Raw genomic sequence first — 23,555 nt, 5'->3', positions numbered from 1 at the left:
AACTACCGGCGTAAAGGAAAGAAAACTTGAGTAACGAACGGTCAACAACACTCCGAAATAGCCTCGGCTATTCTCACTAGCTACCACTAGAATGAAACATTTTGGTACTATAATGCGAAACGTACCAGGATGAATCGCGTCAATTTAACATGTACAATTCCACCATGATCAATTCAGTTTCTTTTCCTCCTTTCTTTTACAAAAAAACAGGCACTACGCTTTCACAAAGGTTGATCTTTCGTTGCTCAATGCCTCGCCAAAGCATCAGAAACAAAACTAAATTAGCTCCAGAAATTAGTTCTATATTAATCCTAAGCTAAGAACGTAAAAGTTACTGGAAATTATGATGAATTTTAGTTAAACTTAACTTTAAACTACAAACTTAGTCATGCCTAAATGACAGGGAGTTTATCTCCAATTTTTAACAATTTAAACCGTGCAAATTCTGTTAATTTACATCAAATATTTTAAAGCACGAATCATGCTCACTAAGTATTAGAACTAAAAAGGTTAAGGGTAGTATGTAGGAGAAAGAAACTTTTTTTTAGGAGGCCACTCATTACGCCTGAGCGACAGTTTCCAAACAACATAGGGCCCAAACCCACTAACGGTCACCTACCTTCAGAACACCACAAAATTTGTCTTCACTTAGGACTCCGAAGATCACCCTAACAACAGAACTCTCAAAAAAAAGCGTGCTTCGGGGGCCTAACTGAAGATAAATATCCATTTACAACATTGATTTCAATTCACTTGACACACGACATGCCAACATTGATTAAGGCTCCAAAAAATGCTAGATTTCTGAGACAAGAAAGAAACAAAAATCAGCATCTTGTAAAGACGAGCTTCAAAGATTTCACGTATCCAGACGTGGATATAATGCACGAAGCCCTAAGAGTTGCCACTCAACTTAGGAAAACTTCGTGTAGTATGTTCAAACTGGTTCTATCTCTTCCAAACTTAATTATAAGAGCCGTCGGGGAACATCTGCTACTGTCAATACAAACTCTAGCAATAAATATATTTTAGTGAATTAAGCTTAAATTGAATGTATTTTAGTACTTTTAGCAAAGTGAGCGCCAGAGTAGAAGCCGGCGCAGCCGCAGTGTTCTCAAAATGAAGTAACTTTTCATCTTCGACACGTTAATTAGATCTACTCACTATCTCCCTAAAAAAATCCCTCAGTTCATGACGAGAACCGAACGCGATCGTTCACGGTAGCATTTTGACAGCACTGTGATTGCACTGGCCCCTACCTGCCACATCATTTCAAAAAATGTAGATAAAATAAATAATAGATGAATATAACAATAATAATAGTAGCCACACCATTTCGAAATAAAATTTAGGCATTAGAAATAAGATGTAAATAACTTCGAGTACCTATAGGCTCAGAAAAATGCAATTAAATTAAAATAATTGCTTAAATGGAGACAACCCAGCGTTGCCAAATTTCTCGACCCTCCTCTGCACCTTAATTGTGAGCTGAAATGTTCTCTACGTCGAGTTATTTGCGCCGCCTAGCGCATACAACCATCTCAGCCTTGTTTACTTCAGCCTTCATGCCTTGTTAATAGCCTTGTACAGTACAAATAAAAACTTAGATCAATAGTTCAGTAGTTCAGTAGTTTAGTAGCAACCCCCTAATACATAATGCAAACGCACAGTGCATGTAGCGAATGCAATTAACTTTGTGGCAATTTGCACCTTGCACTTTGACTTTGCATGACAGATCGTCGCATGAATTGAGACATTGTTATTCCACACTTTGTAGACCTTGGAATCTGCTTTAAAATGCTTAAAATCAGCGTTAAAAAAAAAAAAAAAAAATACCCATTACAGACAAATACCTAGAAAGAGATGCTTCAGAAGAGATGAGACCTCCTAGTGAAAGTACTTTCAGCGAGTAATTCAAAATTTTTCTTTAAAAAAATGTAAGACATTGGGAAATTTGTAATATACCTATAACTAATTACGACTTTGTATAGAATGATTAATATTAACATAGGAAACGATCTGTTGCCGACTCGGTGAAACCCAGTCAGCCCCATGGAGCCTCCAACCCCAGAAAGAAGACGGACAACTACACAGAGACCCCCCCGCATTGCGTCATGTCACTGAAGACCCCCCCCCCCCCTCCGGTACTACGACATAGAGATGCCACCTTCCTACGATGTTCCTCCATGGGAGATGAGCAGACCAGGGACCAACATCCAAAGAAAAAAACACCAAACGAGCAGTTAATAATGCCCGGGCCGAAAGGATACCTACAACCGCACGGCGACCGATGTCCCTCTGTCAACCGACAGAGATGAGCAGGAAATGGCAAATTTCTGCTCGTTTACAAATTTTTGGATGTTGATAACCCCTATCCGGTGTACTACCATCAACACAGCCGAGCCAACCAAACGTTGCTCAATTACAAAATTTGAATGTTGGCAACTCCAATCTAGTGACCTGTGCTATCACAGTCAATCGGAACACACGCCTGTTTTCCTACGAAATCCGGATGTTGCCAACTCCCACCTGGCAACGCAGGAGAACACAAAACTCTCCACATAGTGCTGCCAGGGAAGGGACCCTGATGCTAGCGGAAACACACAAAACCCGCAGATAGCATCAGTAAGATGTGCCTCCGTCAACCGACGTAGAGATGAGCAGTAGATGTGCCTCCGTCAACCGACGTAGAGATGAGCAGTAGATGTACCTCCATCAACCGATGTTGAGACGAGCAGATTATTCGGGGTGCCCCTCGGCCTCGAGCATTTGCGAAGCGAAAAAACGAGAAGACCGGAATGGAGGGGGGGACAACGGACACCTACCGGACAACAGCCGCAATGCCGCTCAATCTCGCTGACAGGGCAACGAGTCGCAACGATTGTGAAAATTGTAAAGATAGAATAGATTTAATAGTAGATAGAATATATATAGCCGCAGCCATCGATAAAGCATAATCGATAGAGAAGTTAGAATAGTTAAGTTTTCATATAGTAGTTTATATAAAATACCAATGATAGAAACGACATTAGACAACCGTATCGTGACTTTGTAGTTAACTATCGCTGCCATCAGCTACTTTCTTTCACTCACGCCACCCAAAAACCCAGCAAAAAATTATACATACAAAATTGAAGGATTGCTGATTGTTGATTGATTGATTTAATCATTGGATTGTTAGTAAAACAAAAAAAAAAACTCAAGTAACCCTCCAGACTCAATCATACATAATACCTTTCACAAACAAACACTCAGCTGCTCGGGACACCCGATACGAAGCAAGAAGCTCCTCACTCTCCGGCCCCGCGCCATGAGTCAGTGACCTTCGCGCCAGCTGATCGACTCGTATAACGACGGCGACAACCGCCGAGCGTTCTCCAGCGTCATATTTCACTTTCCTTCTTTCACTGTACAGTTAAACCCTTGTAATAAGACACAATGTTTAGATTTAAGAATGACAGTAGCAGGTTAATGCTCCCAAAAGGACGGGCGCGATGACTGATAACAATTTTTATCACACTTCCCCAGTCTCTACAAAATCATACCCCAGTGTTGACTAGTTGCTTCCAAAACGCTCGACCTCCCAGTGACCCACTGCGGATAATGAGGTCATTATCCTGTGTCGTTGTAGGGGGAGTATAACGGAATATTGGAGTTACGGCGGTTTTGGAAGCAGCGAGCCAATATCGCGCCGCGAGATCGTGGATCCGCGAGTTTTTCATGACACAGCTTGTCACATCCGTCAGTGACATCGCTCGGTGACATCACCAGACACAGCCTTGTCAGATAGCCCGAGGAATCCCCCAATTGCGTATACCCCAGTCTCGGGCGCCGGGCGACCAAGGTCCACGGGATGGCAACCTAACCTGTTGCTTTCCGAGGATTTCGGAGTCCTGACGGATATGACATGCTTGGTCAGGGGATTTTGGCGAGCTAACCGTGGGAAACGACGCCCAAGTTAGCAGGCCTGGAGACCCACGAGGAGCCCTCTGAAATCCCCTGAAGTCAGTCGTCTCACCATCCGTGTCTACGCCTCCTCGCGGAACCCCGACGCGCGTCTCACCCCGTAGTCAAGTCCTCGAGTATCCCTCGGTCGAAAGTTTTGGTCCTACGGTTCGTCCCCGACCCTTCTTTCGCCCCAGCGGCCTTTCACCCCCTTCCCGAGTCTTTGACTCCTCAAGTTGCCCCGTCCCGCGTCTCACCCCGGTGATTGAGCTTTTGAGTATCCCTCCCCTCGCCGAAAGTCCCGTCCAGCGGCAGTATCCCCGACGGCTCTTCCTGCTTGGAGACCCCTCCCCCCCCCTTTTGTAGTAGTTGTGTATCTGTGTGATAGTCGTTTGAGGTCTGTGTGACCTAGTTGTAGTTTTATCGTTATATACCATCATTATCGTTGTTACCATACGAGTACTCAATACACGAGCGGCCACCCCTAGATTGTGAGTCTTATTCTTTCCTTAGGATACCACTCTCAAGGTAGGTGACCATTTATACAGAGTGAAAGGGCTCTTACACCCCCCTAGATCTACCCCCCCCCCCTTATTCTAGGATTACCCTTTCTGGTGGATACGCCCCCATTCTGCGACCATCCCCTACGTGTTCAGCTACTTGGCTTGAGAGCTGAGCCGTTATAAATGGTGACTGGTGCGCACCGTCTACCATCAAATTTCTGCGGCCTGCAAAAATTTGATTGTAGAAGATGGAGCTGTGGGGCTCATCTTTCATCTGATCTCCACACAACCGTGCTTATTTCAATCAACACGCTGTTTTAATTAATTTTACTCATCAATCTAGATAACTCTCGACCGCCATCTTGGTCATCATTTCGATCGAAATTTGACGGAAATTTGAGCGTGTAACCTGGCCATTAAAGAATTCCTAGCTATGCCACTGCTCTTTGATCTCTAACAATATCATGAGCCACTTTTCTTCCCCTTATGGTCACGTGGGTTGTTTTTCGTGGCGTTAGCTTCGAGCTCTTTCTTCCACTCCTCCTCGGTGACGAAGAACTCGTTGTGGTAGACGAGATCTTCGTAAGCCTCCTTGACGGCCACGCAAGGGATCTCAAGATGGACGGATCCGTTGGGTTTTCGAGAGGTGACCGTGAAGTAGCCGGCCTCTTGGAGAAGCTGCACAAGGAGCCCCTTGTTGTGGGTCCCTTTGAAGTTCGCGACAGTCATGTGGCCGGCCTGTCGCAGCTGGAATAGGTCCGTTATCGAGATCACCCCTTGCGGTGTTAAATCCGTTCCATTTTCGACAGCCTCGTGAAGGTGCTCGCCCATCATTTCATACCTGCAATTATTCGTCTCGATTATTACAATGCCCAAGTAGCAGTGATCGCGATACATGTCGATTTTATCAGTTGGTAATTGCGATTATATCGGTGGCAATATATCGAGATATTATCGCATTAAAAATTGCGATGTGTGGCGAATAGATCGCAATTTTTGGTTCGATGAAATCGTGATCAATTTTTGTCGATAAAATCGAGATTGAATCGCCATTTTTCGCGATTTTTATTTCGAAAATATCGCGGTAAATTGTCGGGAGATAAAATCGCAATTCATTGCGATAAGATCGAGGATAATTGCTCAGATGTTGATGATCCTTGGGTGTCCTCGCCTTCCGGTCAAAGCACACGGAGAAAAAAACTTCGTGCGTGGGACCCGAAGTTTAGGTCATATGAATCTCTGGAGTTCTCGGATTGAGCATCTGAACACTTTAGGTCCAGCTTCTGAGGTTTGGATCACACATCTGAAACTTCAGTTCTTACATCTGAAGTACTTCGGTTCTCACATCCGAAAAACTTCGGTTCTCACATCTGAAGTACTTAAGATGTAAGAACTGAAGTTTCAAATGTGTGATCCGAACCTCGACAGCTCGACCTAAAGTGTTCAGATGCTCAATCCTAAAACTTCAGAGATCCATATGACCTAAACTTCGAGTCCCACGCACGAAGTTTTTTTTTCCGTGTTTTACAAGTGCCATTCATGTCGATCGAATCCAAAACTTCCCTTAATCACAGCCTGGAAGGAATAGTTGGATCGAATTTTAAGTAAAAAATTATCATATTCCATTTTTTCGCATTTTTACCTCCAGGAGGATTTTCACCACTTTCTTGTGATTTTTTATTTTAAAATTTGGGCTAGAAAGGTAAAATGCCCGTAAGTGTTTTCTTTAGCTGAAGACGGACCCTCGTATCTACGCAATGAAATAAAATTGGTTATACAATTCTCAAAACTCACTTTTCATCCAGTATCTTTACTCAACTTGCAAGTGACATCTTATACTAAAAGCTCCGAGACCTCCTAAATTTGCACAACTGGCAACGCTTAGTTTCAGCGCTCTACTAGGCCGATTTTCATGATATTTGCGGTCATCGACAGGTGATTCCCAGGTGAGCACGCTGTAATCAGATTTTGAGACTAGTACCCAGCTTTTTTTTATGTAAGAGTAGATTAGGGAGCTTACAAAGGGGGGCAACATTTGAAATTCCCGCCACTGAAAAATGCCGGGTGTTTCAAATTTAACGGGTACGCTTCTTTGCTACAGATTATGTATGCAAAGGCGACGAAACGCTCCGTTCTGTTCGTTCCGTTTCTTTTAAGTCTTGGCGGGATGTTTGAAATAGATGACGATTTTTTTCATACGATTCTAATTGGTCCAATCGCTCCCGGCCATAGGGAGAATGGACAAATGAGAGTTGGGTACACTGAAAAAAACTCTCGGCGTTTTTACCAAGGTCCGTTGGTACCTTTACCATCTCACTTTTTTTACCAATTATTGGTAATTTTACCAAGACAGACTGGTAAGCTTACCTAAAAACCTGTATTTTTACTGGTTTTTTTTCAGGTGAGAATACCACTTTTGTTGGTAATCAATTCCCGGTAACTTTGCCATTTTATCTCGGTTATTCTACCACAGTCGATAAAAAAAATTTGCGTTTTTACCAAGGTCCAGTTAAATTACCGAGAAAGTTCAATAATTTTACCGAGAAAAAACTGGGATCAAATAGAACCCTGAATTCTTGGTAATTTTACCCTTTTCTTAGTAAATACGCCGAGATTTTTTTTTCAGTGTATGAAAAAATTTTCGTTTTTTTCTTATCGTTCTTTTTTCGAAGCGGGCCACCGATTCTGCCAGTGGCTCGTCAGTAGTGCTTACACCGGAAGTGCTCCCTCCTCCGAAGTTAAAAAAAAATGAAACGGGTAAGGTTTGCGAACCTGAAGATTGGTTTGTAGATGCGGAAGAGAGGCGGCGAAGGGATTTTGATTCCTTCGCCCTCCAGATACGCGACAACGGATCCGGTGTTGAAAATCTTGATCTGTGTGTCGCAGATCCTGTAGCCACCGAAGTGGTACTTGATCCGATCGAGATCCACTGCAGCCTGGTCCTTGCTCCGACCCAAGCGCCCGATGAGCGCCTCTACCTCGGCCAAGGTGAGCCCGAAATGCTGGCTGATCTGCGGGTCGGCGAAGATGGACTTGTAGAGGAGGTTGTCGTCGTGCCCTTGTCGGTGACTCCCCATCCGGAAAACGCCCGTCAGCAAAGTCCGAGACACGAACGCCGAATGCTTCGCCGTCTCGCCCAGCGAGAAGTAGATCTCCTCCACCTCCGTCTGTGGCAAGAATGAAGCAATGCATGAGAGACGCGCTTGATGAAGAGGAAAAATGGAGATGTTGCATGTGTGAGGGCTTTGCGATTTGACCATCGATTCTTAGGTAGAAGTTAACGAGAAACACGATGGTGCCACTGGTTTTCTCTGAAATCAACTCCTAAGCCCAAATAAAAGCTCTCAAGTTGAGGCCAAAATGGAGGGGATATCCCTCGCTATCCTGAGAGTCCACCTCTACATCCAGACAAACTCTCCATGCAAAGATAGGGAGCAACACTAATCTGTGGGGAGCAAATACATTAGCAGGGTTGCCGTGTTTTCAGTTTTGGAGTCCCCAAATGAAGTGGCAGCCCTGCTAATGTATTTGCTCCCTATCTTTGCATGGAGAGTTTGTTTTGATATAGAGGTGGACTCTCAGGGTAGGGTGGGATATCCCCTCCATTTTGGCTTCACTTTGAGAGCTTTTTTTGAGCTTGGGAGATGATTTCAGAGAAAACTAGTGGCACCATCGTGTTTCTCGCGAATTTTTACAAAAGAATCAATAGTCAAATCGCTAACTCAAACATGCAACATCTCTATTCTGACCCGAAACATTTATCAGGCACTTCGAACCATGGAAAGGTCGTGTCAAGATAAAGACCTGCGTCAAAATGCAAAAATTAGAAGACGGTGGGTCCCTCCAGAGATTATCAGCCCTCGGGAACCAAAGATCATGAAATGTGTCTTGGTGGATCTATAGTATTAAATGCGAAAAAAAGGTGATTTGAGGGTTCAGAACAGAGCTTGCAAAATTGACAAATCCTCTCTATTCTAATAAAATCATTTTTAAGACGATCGATGGACGGGGTGAGGAGATAGCTTTTTTGAGCTTGGGAGATGATTTCAGAGAAAACCAGTGGCACCATCGTGTTTCTCGCAAACTTTTACAAAAGAATCAATGGTCAAATCGCAAGTCCCTAACACATGCAACATCTCCATTGGATGTATTTCTACCAGACAGGACTAGGTGCGGGTGCGGAATTTGGGGTGTGCTCGTTATTCGATGGCCGTAAGAATGAATGGGGATTATAAAGCGCCACTGACGTCAGCGGCGACGAAGCCGCTGCGAGCTCTGCCGTGCTGACGAAGAACGACTTATGAACCTTCGGGCGTTGCCAAAATTCCTTCAATAAAACGCGAGTTTCCTGATAAAGTTATGAATATCTTCCTCCCAATGGAGATGTTGCATGTGTGAGGAATTTGAGATTTGACTATTGATTCTTATGTAAAAGTTTACGAGAAACACGATGTTTGAGGTTTGATGATGAGGTTTTCTCTGAAATTAACTCCGAAGCTCAAAAAAAGCTCTCAAGTTGAAGCCAAAATGGAGGGGATACACCATGCTATCCTGGGAGTCCACCTCTACATCAAGACGAACTCTCCATGCAAAGATAGGGAGCAAATACATTGACAGGGCTACAGGGGCCACTTTATTTGGGGACTCTAAAACTGAAAGCACGGCATCACTGCTAAATTATTTGCTCCCTACCTTTGCATGGAGAGTTCGTCTTGATGTAGACGTGGACTCTCAGGATAGCGTGGGATAGCCCCTCCATTTTGGCCTCAACTCAAGAGCTTTTATTGAGCTTACTACGTGCTGCCAGCACGAAACGCGCATTGGCGCCTACAAACCTAACAGGGATACTACACGCATTGCGTAATGCGTGAAGTATCGCTGTTAAGTTTGTAGGCGCCAATGCGCGTGTCGCGCTGGACGACCTCGCCCGCCGCGCCGCGGCGCTTCAAGCAACTTTTTCGCAGCAGAAGTGTTGCACAGTATCATACAAAATTGAGGGCGCTCTAACACATTACATATGACAGTCATAAACCGAGCTTTCCTCGCAAAATATATTAAGATACTATGGCACAAAAAGAGAGAGGTTGTCCAACAACTCACCAAGACCTACCATCCATATTTAATAACTTTTAGCATAATTTTTGAATTTCACCAGAGGAAAAAGTGACTTGATTTAGGCAGAAACATTCTTGAGTATGCCGTTACGAAGATTTTATTTTGAACCAAGAATACATTTTTGAGCTTGGGAGTTGATTTCAGAGAAAAACAGTTGCATTACCGTGTTTCTAGCGAACTTTTACATAAGGATCAATTGTCAAATCGCAAATCCCTCACACCTTCAACGTCTCCATTTCCCGTCCAATTTTTCGAGGAATTTTCTTCGTAATGTGATCTAAAGTATCAGAGAATATTAGGTAGAAATATTCATTATTCGTCTCAAAAATTTATGTTTTAAGAGGAGAAATTCGGCATCCCTCGGATGTTCGCACGGCGTTTTTCCTTAGCATGGCAGAATCCCTGTTCATTTTTGCTGCCCTCGACTAAACGAGCATACCCCATCTTCCCCATTTGCGCATAGCTTTGTTTAGGAGAAAGGGGTAATCCAAGAACCGCACACTTCTTAAAAAGGGCGACCCGGAACCGCACAAATACGGGCGCATACCGCACACATTTCTCTATGTTAAATTGCGTATTAAATCATACGAGACGGAACATAACCGGACTGTTCGGCAACGGGTAAGTGACAGCGATTAAGAGATCTCCTCTGATAGTGTCTCCCCTATCTTTATAATCTAACTGCAGCCGGCTGCAGTGCTAAGGAGGAACACCCTATGAACATTCGAGAGTTGCCAAATTTACTTCGATAAAATGTTTTTTTTCTGGAAAGTTATGAATATTTTTCCTTTAAATTTCAGAATCTTTAGGTGCAATTGCGAACATACTCATTTAAAAAATTGGGAGGAAAATATTCATAAGTTCACCAGACGATTCACGTTTCATATAAGGAAATTTGACAACGCCTGAATGTTCATGGGGCGTTTTTCCTTAGCACGGCGGCGCCGCGCCGATACCGGCTGATAATAGGAAGCGATGACCCGGGCAGTCACGTGAATTGTATCAGTCCGTGTCTCGTGTGCGGTGCAGCATGGCAGATTTCAAGATCATTGAAACAAATAAAGGGGGAAGTGCGTAGTGTTTGACAGTTTTAAATACCGTTGGTTCCGAAAAATTGAAGTGCAAAAATGTTGTACGGCGATGCGTAAAGAGAATTTGCTGTGCGACATTAAAAGCGAACGAGCTTATTCACAATATTTTGGAGACAAAGGGTCATCGCGAAAGTCATGACCAAGTGGAAAATAAGGTGATCAATCGTCAGCGACTGTGCGCTGCTTGTGAAAGTAAAGCGACTAAAATTTCCTAAAAAGCATCCGACAAGAATTAAGTTTAATCGAAAATAACGATTTCGAAAAAAATGACGCGGGCTCATGCCGAAAAGCCATTTACCGTGCACGTCGTAAAACCTACCCCGTTACCGGGCTTGGACTTTTGTCGCCGGGTCACATTTGCAATACCAATAACGCCGTTATCGTTTCAAAGGCAAAACAATTCTCATTTCTATGCCCCGAAACCCCCTGTATTTTTAGTCGTAGACGTTTTGCAAAACTTTCAGGTCGATAAAACTATCAAAATGAACTTGCCAAATAATAACCGGCCGGCAGTCAAAAGATCAACAGTAGAAGGAAAAACGCGCATTTTTATGTGACGGGTACAATCTGTTGGAGGCTGCTCACTTTAAAGAGGATTCGCTGCTCGACTACCTGAAGATAGTGAGAGAAAAAAACACTAAGAAGTGGCCCGAACTGTGTGTAACAAGGTGGAGAAATGGTGCTGGGTCCACACCATTTCGCGGGGAAATCAAAGCCAAGAAGTTGCAAAAATTATAATTAGAGTCAAAAATAATTTTTTCTTAACTCCAATGAGTACCAGTACGAAACTGAGGGAGAGAGTGTTCAGCTCAGACAGTTTGCATTTTGAATTGGAGTTGAATAGACAGTTTAATTGGAATGCATTGGACTCAAACTTAATATTCCAATGCAAACTGCCTGAGCTGAACACTCTCCCCCCTCAGTTTTGTACTACTCATTAGAGTCAAGAAAATCTATTTTTGACTCTAGTTATATTTTTTGAACTTCTTGGCTTTGATTTCCCCGCAAAATGGTGTGGGCCCAGCACCATTTCTCCACCTTGCTACCTAAAGAAAGTTAATCTGCGATGTCAGCCTGTCAGGATTTAAAAGGTAGGATTTAAAAGACGATTACTGTGTGCGTGCGGTTGTTTCCTTTCACCTTTTTCCATTGATGTGTGCATTCCCTCCCCCCCCCCCCCCCCCCCCCGGACATATAATTATATTGAACAGTATCATACGAGATTAAAGGCACCCCAACGTATCATGATTGGTGGCATCAAAAGCATGAAGTTCCTTCACAAATTAAATCGAGTGACGACAACAAAAGAAGAACGGTAGTCGAAAAACTTACTGAGCCCTAGTAGCCGTGTTCAATAACGGTTCGCATGCTTTTTAAACTTCATTAGAGGAAAAAGTGGCTTGATACAAACAGAAGTATGCTCAAATTTACCGAAAAAAATTCCTCCTGAATAAATGAAGAAAATAATGGTTGTTGAAAGAATAAATATAGTTTTATAAAAAGAAAAGGCACTTACATCAAGCAGAAACCCGCTTTCATTCAGCTATCTTATTCTTGATTCAAAATAAAATCTTCTTGCCGGCATACTCAAGAATGTTCCTGCCTACATAGAATCACTTTCTTCTCTATTGAAATTCAAAAATCATGCTAAACGTTATCAAAGACGGATGCTAGGACACAGTGAGTTTTTTTACTACCACTCTCTTTTTGTGCCGTAGTGTCTTGATTTACTTTGCGAGGAAAGCTTCGTACTCTTTTAGGATGCCTGTCATTCTTAATACGTTGGAGCGCTTTCAATTTCGTATCATACTGTGCAACACCTCTGTTGCGAAATAGTTCTTTGAAGCGCCGTGGCGGGCGAGGGCGATCAGCGCAACACACGCATTGGTGCCTACAAACCTAACAGGGATACTTCACGCATTGCGCAATGAGTGTGGTATCCCTGTTAGGTTTGTAGGCGCCAATGCGCGTTTAGCGCAGGCAGCAGGCCGCTCCGCTGCGTTTGGCTCTAATATCTAAACTTGCGGAGTCAGCATTTTTCAACTCATGATTTTAAAATGTTTGCACACTCTGCATGGATTATTCTCATTTAAATTGATTAAAGAAAATATGTATTACAGGAAAATATAGCGTGCGTTTTGTAGACATTAATTTGGTTCCGTGTCAAATTTAATGGTTTCCAAAGCATTAAATTTTTTTATATATATATTGTGTTTTACTGTGTTGCAGCGTTGTATATACGCGCAACCAAACGCTCTAAATTGGACGTATTTGACTCTAAAATATCTATTTACAACAGGGGGATAAAACCAAAGATTACGCGCTTCTTGGTCATTTCCCCTCTTTCATTCCTGTTTCTAAAATTTTTTTTCAACAAAACTACAGCTCATTGAGATCAATATCGATGCCATCGGTTGAAAAAGGTTTTACAAATATTTGCCTCGTTTTAAAAATGCTTTTGTTTTTTAAATAAAGTAATATTTTCATTTAATTTTTTCACGTAAATATCACCAAAACGTATCGGCTAAAAAGTTAGCCTTCTTCAGTTGGACAAAAAAATATAATAATGTACAAATCTAGAAAAGTAGTACTTGGCAGTGCCTTTACAAGTGGGAACAATACTAGTATGCGATTTTCACTCAAGAGAGGAGAGTATCTTTTCGGGAGACAAAAGTATCCTCTCGGGAGATAAAAGTATTCTCTCGGGAGGGATAACTATTCTCTCGGGAGGGCAAAATTTTTTCGACGGAGAGAATACTATTTCCTAGGGTAGGAAAACTATGTCCTCGGGAAAGAAAACTATTTCCTCGGAAGGGGAAACCATTTCCTCCAGAGAGAAAACTATTCCCTGGAGGGAGAAACCTTTTTTTTGGAGAGAACATATTGTGTTCTCGGAAGGGAAAACCATTTCCTGAGGAGAGGGAACTATTTTCTCGGGAGAGACAACTATTCTCTTAAGAGAGAAAATTATTCACTCGGGAGAGAAAGACAGATTATATTTTCCTTATATACATATTTTTCTTTCATCAATTTAAATGGGAATAAGAGTGGGCATGCAGAGTATACAAACATTTCAAAATCATCAGCTGAAAAACGCTGACTCCGCAAGCTTAAAAATTAGAGCCAAACACAGCTGAGCGGCGTGCTGCCAGCGCGAGAGGCTCACTGGCGCCTACAAACCTAAGTGGATACTTCACGCATTCCACAATGCTTGAAGTATCCACTTAGGTTTGTAGGCGCCAATGCGCGTTTCGAGCTGGCTGCCCGCGTAAAGCGCATTAACGCCTACAAACCTACAGAGATATTTCACGCATTGCGCGATGCATGCGCAATCCACACTGCCTATGAAATTCAGTGAAGTTTTCAAACAGATTCAGGCAACAATTTCCCTGTGAAATTAGGAAATAGCGGCGGGAATTTTTAAAAGTCTATGGCACCTGCGATACTTGGGCGGAAGGTGACAATATGTGATGATCAGGCGCGCAACTTTTTGATCTCCCAACTAGGTATGTGATGTGGTATCACGAGAAAATGGAGGGAAAATCTTCGTTTTTCCGCTTGTCTCAAATTACTGACGTTCATGAATGTAGGTATCATGCTCGCACACTTACATTCGGTGATCGATCGCTTAGGTATTTTGACATTTCATCAAGGATTTTTTGTCGCGAACATGTTTTTTCTAGAAGTATACGTCCACGCGTTTTTTCGACAGGGGAGTTTTCACAGTGCTCTAAGAGCAAAAAAAAAAAAAAAATTCGACAAAAATGAACCCAGAAGAAATATTTTTCTCTCCCAAGAGAAAAGTTTCCTTTCTCGAGAGGATAGTTGTCTCTCCCGAGAGAATAGTTGTCCCTCCCGCGAGAATACTTTTCTCTCGTGAGAGAAAATCGCATACCAGTAATTTCTCGTTTTGGAAGGTACAACCAAGTAATATTTTTTTTTTATTTTTATAATTGTTTGTTGTTTAATCCAACTGAGAAAGGCTGCCTTTCCAGCCGATACGTTTTGGTGATATTTACGTGAAAATTAGCCTTGTGTTCCTGTGTAATTTTTTTTTTATTATGGTACAAACTAAAACATAAACTAAGTTTAAATGCAAAATAAAATGCTGCGTTACGAAATTTCAGTGCTGAAACGTCCTCCTACTTTCGTCGCCACATTATTTTTAGTCCTATTTTCCTTTTTTTGTTTTTACCGAAAAAAAACCATGGTCCCTGATACTAAATCGTAGCCATTAGGATAGTTATTTTGGTTTTTTATAGTGACAATTAGAAGGGAGTCGTACATAATGACGCATCCTCTAATTGTCGCAGCGATTTTAGCGTTCGTCCCGTCATCGAGGGTCGGCTGGGCGGTGAAGACATCTTCGCAGTTTGACGCGCCTTCAATCCGGCGGAGCTGCAACATGCTCACACCCGTGGTCAAATAGTTGTATGTCACGCCTGCCATAAACGAACTCAAATACCGATGGTTGCACGCGAAAAGGAGCTTATTTACCTCGATCGTAACGTTGCAAACCACAATTAATGCTTCAATTTTGATCAATATATTTTAAAAGATACGCACAGATTTTCTTTAAAAATTTACAATAATTTTACGAACGATTTTAATTGAAATCACGGGAAATTTCGTCGCGACAATATATTTAGTCCTAGTTTCCTTTTTATTTGCTTTTTCCGAAAAATACCATGGTCCCTGATTCTAAATAGTAGCTATTAGGATTTTATTGTTTGTTTGTTACGGTGAAAATTAGCAGGGAGTCATAAATAATGACGCGTCGTCTAAGTGTCGCAGCGATTTCAGCGTTCGTCCCGCCAGTGAGGGTCGGCAGGGCGGTGAAGACATCTGCGCAGTTTGACGCGCCTTCAATCCGGCGGAGCTGCATCATGTTTACACCCGTGGTCAAATAGTTGTATGTCACGCCTGCCGGAAACAAACTCAATTATCGATGCTTCCACGCAAAAAGAAGCTTATTTACCTTGATTGCAACGTTGCAAACCACAGTTAATGCTTCAATTTCAATCAATATTTTTAAAATGATACGCAAATTTTTGCTGACAAAGCTTTTTTTTTTGCTTCAAGCATTTTTCGAACGATTTTAAATGAAATCATGGGAAATTTGGTCACGACATTATATTTAGTCCTAGTTTCCTTTTTATTTGTGTTTTCCGAAAAAAAACCATGGTCCCTGATTCTAAATCGTAGCTATTCGGATTGTTTTTTTTTTTTTTTTTTTTTTTTTTTTGTCACGGTGAAAATTAGAAGGGAGACATAAATATTGACCAATGTATAAAAAAACTGATCACAATCAGTAGAAAACTTGCCTTCACTATGAACATTTCAAATTGCAGTATCTCGAAATTAGGATCAGCCATGATTATGATTTTCCACGATTTAAAGTCCACTCGTAGCATAGACTCAACCCCTGCAAACCGTTTTTGGATACATTTTTGTATCATTGTTTTTGCTTCAAGGCCACTGTGAAAACTTCCCGCCGAAAAAACGAGTGTACGTAAACTATACTGAAAAAAAACATGTCCACGAAAAAAAATCGTTGACAAAATGTCCTATAACCTGAGCAATAGATCTCCGAATCCATATGCGAGCATGATACCTACATTCATTAACGTCAATAATTTGAGACAGGCGGGAAAACGAAGATTTTCCCTTCGTTTTCGCGTGAAACCACATCACATACTCAGTTGTGAGATCGAAAAAATGCGCGCCTGATTATCACATATCGTCACCTTCCGGCCAAGTATCACAGGCGTCATGTGACGTTTAAAAATTTCTGCCTTCATTTGATATTTTTACAGAGAAATTTTTGCCTGAAGCTGTTTGAAAATTTCTCCGAATTTCATCGGCAGCACAAAAAAAAAAAAAAAATCAGTAAAATTTGTTGCCCCTTTTGGGCCCTAAGAGCTACATAAATCGAGGTTTTCATACTCTTCCTATTAAGGTACTCTAGCGGCTAGGCGTCACAGAGCAACAGAGAGCGCTATAAAAGCGGTTCTATATCGACGGCGTAGGTCGGCAGTCACATAACTCGTTTGCGGTGTCTAAAAATTTCCGCCTCTATGTTATTTTTTTAAAAGAGAACAAATTGACATCATTCCTTGAAGTTTTTGCAGAATTTTCCCCTCACAGAAAAGAAAATTCAAGGCAGTTTGAAAGAATTACCGGTGAGTAGTTTTCCGATTAAAAAATAAAGTATGACAGGAAGTCTGCGACGTCGCAAACCGAGTTATGTGATTGCCGACTTATACCGTCGATATATATGAAGAGACTCTAATTTTTCTAGATTGGGATAGAGTACCTTTATAGACAGAGTATGGCCATCCGTATCTTTTTACTACAGGAAAACTGTTCCGCTTTTTGATTGGTCAACGAGTTTTTAGGCTTCATGATGCTCTTAGGGCCGTAAATAAACAAACAAGATGGCGGCTCACCGTAACATCGATGAGAAGCTAAATTTGACAAACATTTCAATTATGCGGCAGTAACAATTTAAACGAGCATATCTACGAATAACACACGAAAAAAACACGAAAACATTGTTAAATCGCGTTTCACCTTTATCACAGGAAGATGTGAGATGTGCATAGCCTCAATCTTGCTTGCTGATAACGGCCATCTTGTTAGTTTATTTACGGCCCTAAGAGCATCGTGTCAGCCTATTCGCTCGCGACCAATGAAAAACCGGAACAGAAATGGCCATACTCTGTCTATAAAGGTACTCAAGAGTGGGATCAGAGACAAGAGACCCTCCACTAGTATCTTGGCCCTGGTGGGAGCTTTTACTTTCGGGACTTCAGCATTCTACTGTTGACTTACCTACATGGTTGATGTTTAACAACGTGTTGGCAGTTTCGTTTCGCAAACAAGCCGAAAATGGCCGAAGTTTAGGAAACTTGTTTGGCTCATGACGTCACCCGAAGCTCATCATCGACTATGTAGGTAAGTCAACAGCCGAAACTATAGAGTGATGACTGTTGCTCCCTAATAATTGTCCATAAGGAATTGTTGAAACCCCGAAAGTAAAAGCTTCCAATTGTCGCTAGGAGGCCAGCGGAGGGTCTCTTGTCTCTGTTCACCTTTATTACAGGAGGATGTAAGATGTGCATATCCTAAATCTTGCTTGCTGATAACGGCCATCTTGTTTGTTTATTTACGGCCCTAAGAGCATCGTGTCAGCCTATTCGCTCGCGACCAACGAAAAACCGGAACAGAAATGGCCATACTCTGTCTATAAAGGTACTCTAGAGTGAGGTACTGACCGGGAGCTGGTATTCCTCGTCCTTGCCGAGCATGGCAGCGACGGCGAGTCGGTCGAAATTGTCGACGAGGAGGATGCACTTGCGCCGGTGGTGGACGAAGAGGAGCCTGGTGAGAACGTCGATTCCGTCCTTGTAGAAGGCGATCGTCCGGTTGGGCCCCCCGAGGTGGGACTCGTAGCTGGCGAACTCCTCCTTGTTGAACGCCGAGAGCCGCTCGCTCTTGGCCAGGTACCCGTGCGCCCGGAACACCCGCTCCACCTCCGCGCGGAACGTCTCGAGGAACGTCGTCGGGGTCGAGCCGACCACCGACTCCAGGTCTAGAGACACGACCGGGGCGCTAGAACCAGGCGTAAAACTTTCAATGAGCCTGTTCATATTACACAAAACTCAAAAAAGAGTTCGGTAGATCCGAAGTAGTCAGGATTAGAGTCCCTTTATACTGAGAGTCAAGACAATTCGGCTCATGGATGTCACAAACGGGAATAAAGATTACACAAATTGAACGTTTTTCGTAATCTTTGATCGGCCCATTCTCAAATGCCTTTCTCCGTTCCTCCTCTCATTCCGTTTGTTCCTTGCCGAACCCGTAATTCCCTGGTCCATTCCTGATTATAATCTTTGCAATTGGTGAAAATGTAATCTTTATTCCCGTTTGTGACACTGTGGAGGCCTAAAATACGGGAACCAATCAGAAATGGATTCAAATTGTCTTGACTCTCAGTATAAAGGGACTCTAGTCAGGATGACATGGAGTCAGGTTTTGATCGGTAAACATAACCGAATGGGTCTGTTGCAAACTTTTGCTAAAGCAAAAATAAGAGTTGTTACTTACAGAAAATGTCTCAAAAATCGCGGTGATTTTTTAATCGCCGCGAGTGAAGAACGAAAACCAATGGAGAGCCTTTATTTCGATCCATTGACGTCGATATATCGAAATCGAGGCTCTCCATTGGCTTTCGTCCCTCACTCGCAGCGATTAATCGCCGTGTGTATTTAGGCCTTCATAATCGATTCTTTAATATAGGTTTTAATTGCCCAACAATCGATATATCGCAATTCACGCCACGCCCCTGATGGGGAGAGTACGGATATCTTGGTAATTTTGGAGGTTAGGTCATGGAGCTTTTAGGGCCCAAAAGAACAGCCAACCTATGAACTCAAAGCATCCAGAATAATATTATTACAATTGTTACAACCCGTTGTTTCTAAAGCACGTATTTGACTTACTTTTGCATACATTTACTCATTTTTGCGGGCATTTATGAACATTCTTGGTCATTTTGATTTGATGTTAGAATCTGAAGATTTGCAGTGGCATTTCGTCACCTTCCGGCCAAAGTTTCGCAAGCGTCATGCGACGTTTAAAAATGTCCGCCGCTATTTGATTTTTTTACAGAGAAATTTTTGGTTGAATTCGTTCGAAAATTTCACTGACTTTTATCGGCAGCGCAAAGAAAATTCAGTGAAATTTTCGGACGGATTCGTTGAACCGTTTTTGTGTAAAAAAATAAAATGACGACTGAAATTTTGAAACGTCGCATGACGGTTGCGACACTTCGACCGAAAGGTGACGATTTATCTAGTGTTTTTCTTGTCCAGCGGTTGGCTGCCCTTTTCTGCACTAAGAGCTACATTTCTCGACATGCCCGTTCCCTCCCTACAGAGGTACACAAGAGTTATATGGTCACCTGGATAGATAATCACTGCAGATGGAGGGATGTTTCTTGCAGATGGCGAGCTTGCCGAAGAAGGTGCCTTTTTCCGCCATGTTGAAGGTGAGGTTGGCACCCATGGCGTCGACGGGGATCTGGAAGAAGTGCTTGAGCATGTGGAGGTTGGTGGACTTGCCGAAGTTGGGTGGCGCCACTAAGACGAGCTGCTTGCGGGTGTCCAGGAAGTATTTGATGAACTCCGTTTTATCGACGAACGACTCACGGCCGGCCACCTCCCGAAAGGGCCACCACCCGTCTTCTCTCTCATCTTGGTATATCTTCTGCCGAACAGAGGTTTCAGGTCGTTACAGGGTGGCTTGAAACGTAAGAAAGAAATGAAAGATTGGAAATTTCGGTGAAAATTTCATGAAACCTCACAAGGCCGTGAAATATTTCATATTTTTCAGGGACTAGAGTATGCAACTCGCACTCAAATACCTACTCAAAAATAGAAGAAGGTCGCAGTTTTTTTTTTTTTTTTTTTTTTTTTTTTTTTTTTTTGCGAAACATGAAAAGGAACCGGTATTTTTCAATATCTTTCATAAATTTCTGGAATATCATGAAATATTTCACGTGAAATTTCAAGATTTTATTTTTCATGAAATTTTGCCACACTGGGTAACGACCCAGTGCCCCGTTACAGATAGAGACAATAATAATGTCATAGTGTACTGTCGTGCTAAGGAAGAAAGCTGTATGAACATTCAAGAGTTACTAAATTTGCTCTGATAAAATATTTTTTTTTTCTCGTGATTAATCCATACTTTTCCTTGAAATTTCCTGGTATTTTAGATTAAATTGTGAACAAAATGGTATGAAAAATTTAAAGAAAAATCTTGACAACTTCTCCCATGAATTCGTATTACGTCAGAGGAAATTTAGCAACATCTCAAGGTTCATACGGCGTTTTTCCTTGGCACATGTAGTGTAAAAAGTTGTTTTCGTAGAGTTATTAAATGGAGAGAGTACAGGCATGTCGAAATTCGGAGTTACCGCAAGCAGTGGCGTGGCGTGCTTTGCGATGTATCGACAGTCATTTAAATCTATGGAAAAGTATCGATAAACAGGATGGTCGCAGCGAACACCTTAATATAGATTCTTTACCATAGCTTCAGATGGGGAAATATCGATAATCGATCATTCACGCCTCGTTTCTGCCTCTGCGGCATGAAAATATGGCAACATTAACCTCGGCGCTTCCCTCAACCATTGCACTTGCTTACTTTGTTTTCTCGCATTAGTATTTTTGGCACTTAAGTCTTTTTTAGAATGACTGATTCGAATCGGTGATTATATTGACCTACGGATACTACAATTAGCTGATTGTGTCGCCTTGATGCAACTATTCGTGTTCCATGGATGTGTGGGTTGCATGTTCAAAATTGAAGGCACTTCCGCTTTTCTCACTTTTTCAGAAATGCAAATCAATATTCCTCATGCACATAGGCTACTTGAATGTCCATTCATCCGTTAAATTGACGACATTTTGCAACACGGTATTACTATTTTCTGGAAAAGTTTAGAAACATTATATGTGTCATAATTTTTCCAATGCAGGTAAGTGATTTTATAGACGAGCCAGAAATTGTAGTTCTTAACTGCAAATTTTAGACAAAATATTGAGGAGTTTGCAAACGTGGGTAAATAACAGTTTCGAAGTATGTCAACAAGTATCGAAGGTTAGCTTACCGCCAAGGGTCGTAAACTATCAAGTTCTGGTTTTGAGGTGGGGAATGGACAAGCATATTCATCAGGCGGCGCAATAAATGCAGATGCCTGTAAGAAAAAAGAAAACATATTCAAAATTGAAAATAAATAATGAATGGATGGATATAAAATAAACTTTGCAACATCTCATGGAGAGAAGGGCCATAGGACACAAATGCACGTTTTTTAGGAGAGGCGCATTATATAAGCTATATGGGTTTAAAAAACGAATTATATCAGCGGTATAGGTGTAAAAAACGGAATAATAAAATTAAGTCTAAAAGATATGATTTAATTTACTGCAGATTTATATGCACATTACATAGGTACAAAGAATGATGCGGAATGGCGTTAAGGAGTCTACTTATGCTTGAATGTGTCTGATTTTATTAAGATTTAATTTGATATCAGTTCCATGTTGCGCTGGTGAAAAATATAATTCGAATCAGTATTATAAAATATGAAATTCCTTTAATTATGAAAAATAAATATATTTATTACAATGCTGGTTTGTTTCGAGTATTCCAACTTCAAGCATTAGTTTCAACCTCATGATGGTTGGAATCCCTTTGAATTGCATGAAGGTAACAGAGGCTACCATTCCCCTCAACAGTATAATGACTTAAACTATACTTAGTTCACAACTATTACACATAATTTAAATGCTTGTTGCTTTCTCTACCTTCAAAGCTCTAACACATTGTACTTCCTCGTGATTTTAGCATTTGGACGTATTTCTGTCAAACGGAACTAAGTGCATTATGACGTGAGCCCTGTTATGCAGGTATTCTTAGGGGCCTCAGGACTAATGTCTTAATGCACGTAGTTCCGTTTGATAGAAATACGTCCGTTCAAGGGTGAGACTTAAACAAGGTTTTTATTTTTTTACTAAAAACGTAAACTAATTTGGCAGCTTAATGATGATTTACAATCGAAAACACAGGAAAAAGCGGAAACAAGGCTAAAATACAAAGGCAGGACGTTGCGGTACCTTACGGCACCATTATCAACTGCTAAAATAGAATTAAAAATAAAAAATAAATTAAAATAAAACCAGCAAACGACGTTACATGGTGAAATTGGTATTGAAATCAATACCAATAGAAGATTACCAAGATATGTGAAAATAAATTGAAGGCCCATTGAAAAATGTGATGTTGTCTCTTGAGATTCACTTACTTGAAGGACAAAGCCGATGTAAAACAGGAACTGTAGCATTTTTCACAAAGAAAAATAAATCAATATCAAGGTTGTTGTCCGAAACACAGTAAACTTTTAGAAATAGAATGAGCCAGTTCAAAGCACAGAGAGCAATACAAACACAACGCGAGTTATGATAAGACCACAAATCGACGGTGTAAATCGGAAAACACATGACTCGGTTTGCGACGTCGCAGACTTCCTGTCAAAATTTATTTTTAAAACAGAGAACTACTCAACGGCAATTCTTTGAAACTGCCGTGATTTTCCCTCTCTGTGCGAAGAAAATTCTGCAAAATCTTCAAGGAATGATGTCAATTTATTCTCCTTCAAAAAATAACATACAGGCGGAGCTTTTCAGACGCCGAAAACGAGATATGTGATTGGGGACTTACGCCGTCGAAATATTATGCAAGGGCATTTTACAAAGGCAGTCCCACAATGGCCCGGACTGGTGCTGTAACGCAAAAACTGATGAACGGATTGAGCTGATCTTGGGCTGGACCACTAGACAAGGTACGAATTTCAGCATTCTGATAAATGTTTCTTAAACAAAATTTCACGTAGAAGACGATACGCACGACGAAAATTACTGAAATTAACTCCATACGAAGATATTCAATAATTCTTGATGCGTGAATTAAAACCACCCGCTCATGAAAACTCAATGCTCTGTGATTCACATCGCGCGCTGAACGTTTATCATGACAGTCTCTGCAATATAAAAATGTGGCGACCTCAATTTTGACGCTTTGGCTCAACTGTTGCAAATTGCCTATAGTTTGAACAACACACGGTGGAAAATGAACATTACTCGATTGAGAAGCTCGCTGAAACAGTTGTAGTGCGCGATTTGACTCACGTAGAGCTTTGAGTTTCTTGTGAGCGGGCAGTTCAAATTCCTTGTAACCAATGTGAAATAAAAACGTTAATATCTTCGTTAGGAGTTGGTTTCAGTCATTTTCGTTGCGCGAATCGTATTTTGCGTGAAATTTTGGTTAAGAA

At 41.6% G+C, this 23,555-nt stretch overlaps 2 protein-coding genes across 4 annotated transcripts in view; one reads left to right on the top strand and one right to left on the bottom strand.

The window, feature by feature from the left end:
- Positions 1-19,797, top strand: part of LOC140225413 (uncharacterized) — a 32,633-nt gene extending 12,836 nt beyond the window's left edge. For 2 of the 3 annotated variants that reach the window (XM_072304266.1, XM_072304265.1), the window contains one exon: positions 19,662-19,784. The gene's annotated coding sequence lies outside the window, so the exon portion shown is untranslated. Of the gene's footprint in view, positions 1-10,107; positions 11,746-19,661 lie in introns of those variants that run through there. The other variant, XR_011900521.1, reaches the window with a different exon arrangement.
- LOC109035157 (uncharacterized) lies at positions 1,004-22,931 on the bottom strand. Its single transcript, XM_072304260.1, has 6 exons — positions 22,530-22,931; positions 21,333-21,419; positions 19,620-19,924; positions 17,932-18,268; positions 7,221-7,615; positions 1,004-5,289 (listed from the first exon to the last, which is right to left on the bottom strand). Exons 1-6 carry the CDS (start codon positions 22,566-22,568, stop codon positions 4,911-4,913), a joined length of 1,542 nt encoding a protein of 513 aa, XP_072160361.1. The 5' UTR covers positions 22,569-22,931; the 3' UTR covers positions 1,004-4,910.
- Positions 22,932-23,555: the final 624 nt, after the last annotated feature.

Source organism: Bemisia tabaci, chromosome 9 (assembly GCF_918797505.1).
Source record: "Bemisia tabaci chromosome 9, PGI_BMITA_v3".
NCBI lineage: Eukaryota > Metazoa > Arthropoda > Insecta > Hemiptera > Aleyrodidae > Bemisia > Bemisia tabaci.
The sequence above is the reverse complement of the archived record's forward strand: the minus strand, read 5'-3'. Positions and strand labels throughout refer to the sequence as shown.